Here is a 1,880-nt window from a genome sequence, read left to right as displayed (position 1 = left end):
TGTTGACTGCAATAAAAGCTCTGTAGCTGTGAGCTGATGTCTGCTGTAGCTTTGTGGCCTACCAGCCACATGGGGTCCCAAGGCTTAATGCTGAAAGTCCTGTGCTGTGCAGGTAGTGGTATAAAACTAACCAAGTTCCTGGGTTTACAGAATCGGAGCAGGAGTGGTAAATATGCAGTGTCTGTCTGGGTGAACTGAGGGGTGAACTTTGGTAAGGTCTGGTGCGCTGTATGGTGGCCCATTGCTGAAAATGGCTAGGGAGGAGGGGGAAGAGGAGCAAAGGCAGTGCTGCTGTCCCCTGGGATCTCTAGTTTGTGTCACTGATTGCTTGTATTTCTCTTGTTCTTCTTGTGCAGGTGAGATGGACCAAAACCGCTGGCAGCGCATCGGACAAATTCCAAGAGACGTCAGTGCTTAACGAGACCCTTCGGATTGAGAAGATACAAAGGCTGCAGGGGGGCCGCTATTACTGTAAAGCAGAAAATGGGGTTGGGGTCCCTGCCATCAAGTCCATTCGAGTAGATGTGCAGTGTAAGTCGTTTAGCGGCAACCCAGACCTTCCCACAGTTCTACTGCATGTCTCTGCCTCGCTGCGGGGCCGGCAGGGAGCTGCATTGCCCTAGCACCACGCGCACCTGATTCAGGAGCAAAGGGACTGGTGTGCTGTCCCCAGGGTCCCTTTCCCCTAGGAGATTAGGTCCATCCACAAAGAAGATAGCTCTGCCTGTCCATGTGAGTCATTCTTGTCTAGGTGCCGTGATGTCTGTCACTTCCAGAGGTCCCTACCACTTGTCTGGGATGTAGCATTGTAGATGGCTTCTGCTTTCTTTGACTTCATTTTGAAGCTGGCAATGCTTGAAGCAAACCAATGCTTCTTGAAATTGGTAGTGCCTCAGATGCTTGGGAAACCAGTCCCCTGCTCCCAGAATTGCTACTTCTGCAGCATGGTGGAAACAGAGCAAAAGACTCTGGGATGCACCTGAGGAGGCTGAGCTGTGAAGGGGTGAACATGAAGGAATCTGCGAGGACTCCTTGGGTTCAGTGACGCGGTGTTTCTCTGGCTGGTTGCAATGTCCATCCTTCTTGTGTCCTGGAGATGCTGTTAGCGGTTCTCTGCCTTGGGCCCCAAATTTTGAAGGTTTCTCATGCTGGCTTAATGTTGTTTATTTTTGGGCTGCTGTGGCCAAAAGGGGGGGAAAATAAACTTATCCCATAACCCCCATATGGGAGGAATCTAAGATTTAAGGTCTAGGCAACTTTTGCAGAGATTTGTTCTCTTGGGGTAGATTACCATTCTGCTTATTGTCCTTGGCTATCCACTATTCCAGTTTTCTCCAACCTGACTAACACCCTCTCCTCACTTATATCTTCCGAGAAGGGCTAGCCAGCTAGAGGTTGATGCTAAAAAGATGTAAAGTGTGATAAAGCAGCTGGAACTCTCCCCGAACCTGTCACCATCTGTTCCCACGCTCCTAGCAAGACAGTCTTCTGTGCTGAGGTGCACTGTGGTTATCTGTCAGTGGAGCAACCTCCAGGCTTCGAAACCCCAGTACCTGCCTAGAGTCTGGGCAGAGCTTTCCTGACAGCAACTGCTGCCTGACTGCTTCTTCTTCGTCCTACTGTCCAGCCCTACAGTGATGTGACCCTCACAAAGTATGCCATAGACTTGAACATCCTTAGGCTTTGGTAGGTTCACGATCCGCAGTTGTATTATATAGCTTGGAGCAGCTCCCGTCTCTGTTCCTTCCTTGCCCTACGCTGTACTGGAGTAGTGTAGTGTGAGCACCATCCTACCGGCTGGGAAAATAGACTGCTTCAGCAGCAGCCACTTTAGATAGGATGAGCCTTTCTTCATGGGCATTGCCTAGCTTTGGTTGGAG

General features: G+C 50.3%; 1 protein-coding gene across 1 annotated transcript in view; it reads left to right on the top strand.

Moving 5' to 3' along the window:
* MDGA1 (MAM domain containing glycosylphosphatidylinositol anchor 1) overlaps nt 1-1,880 on the top strand; it is a 146,725-nt gene that overhangs the window by 50,428 nt on the left and 94,417 nt on the right. Inside the window, exon 3 of the mRNA XM_009331073.1 lies at nt 357-531. Coding sequence (XP_009329348.1) covers nt 357-531 — 175 coding nt within the window. The remainder of the gene's footprint in view (nt 1-356; nt 532-1,880) is intronic.

Source organism: Pygoscelis adeliae, unplaced genomic scaffold (assembly GCF_000699105.1).
Source record: "Pygoscelis adeliae isolate BGI_AS28 unplaced genomic scaffold, ASM69910v1 Scaffold218, whole genome shotgun sequence".
In the NCBI taxonomy this organism is placed as follows: domain Eukaryota; kingdom Metazoa; phylum Chordata; class Aves; order Sphenisciformes; family Spheniscidae; genus Pygoscelis; species Pygoscelis adeliae.
Note: the sequence above shows the minus strand (reverse complement) of the source record. Positions and strands in the feature narration are given on the sequence as shown.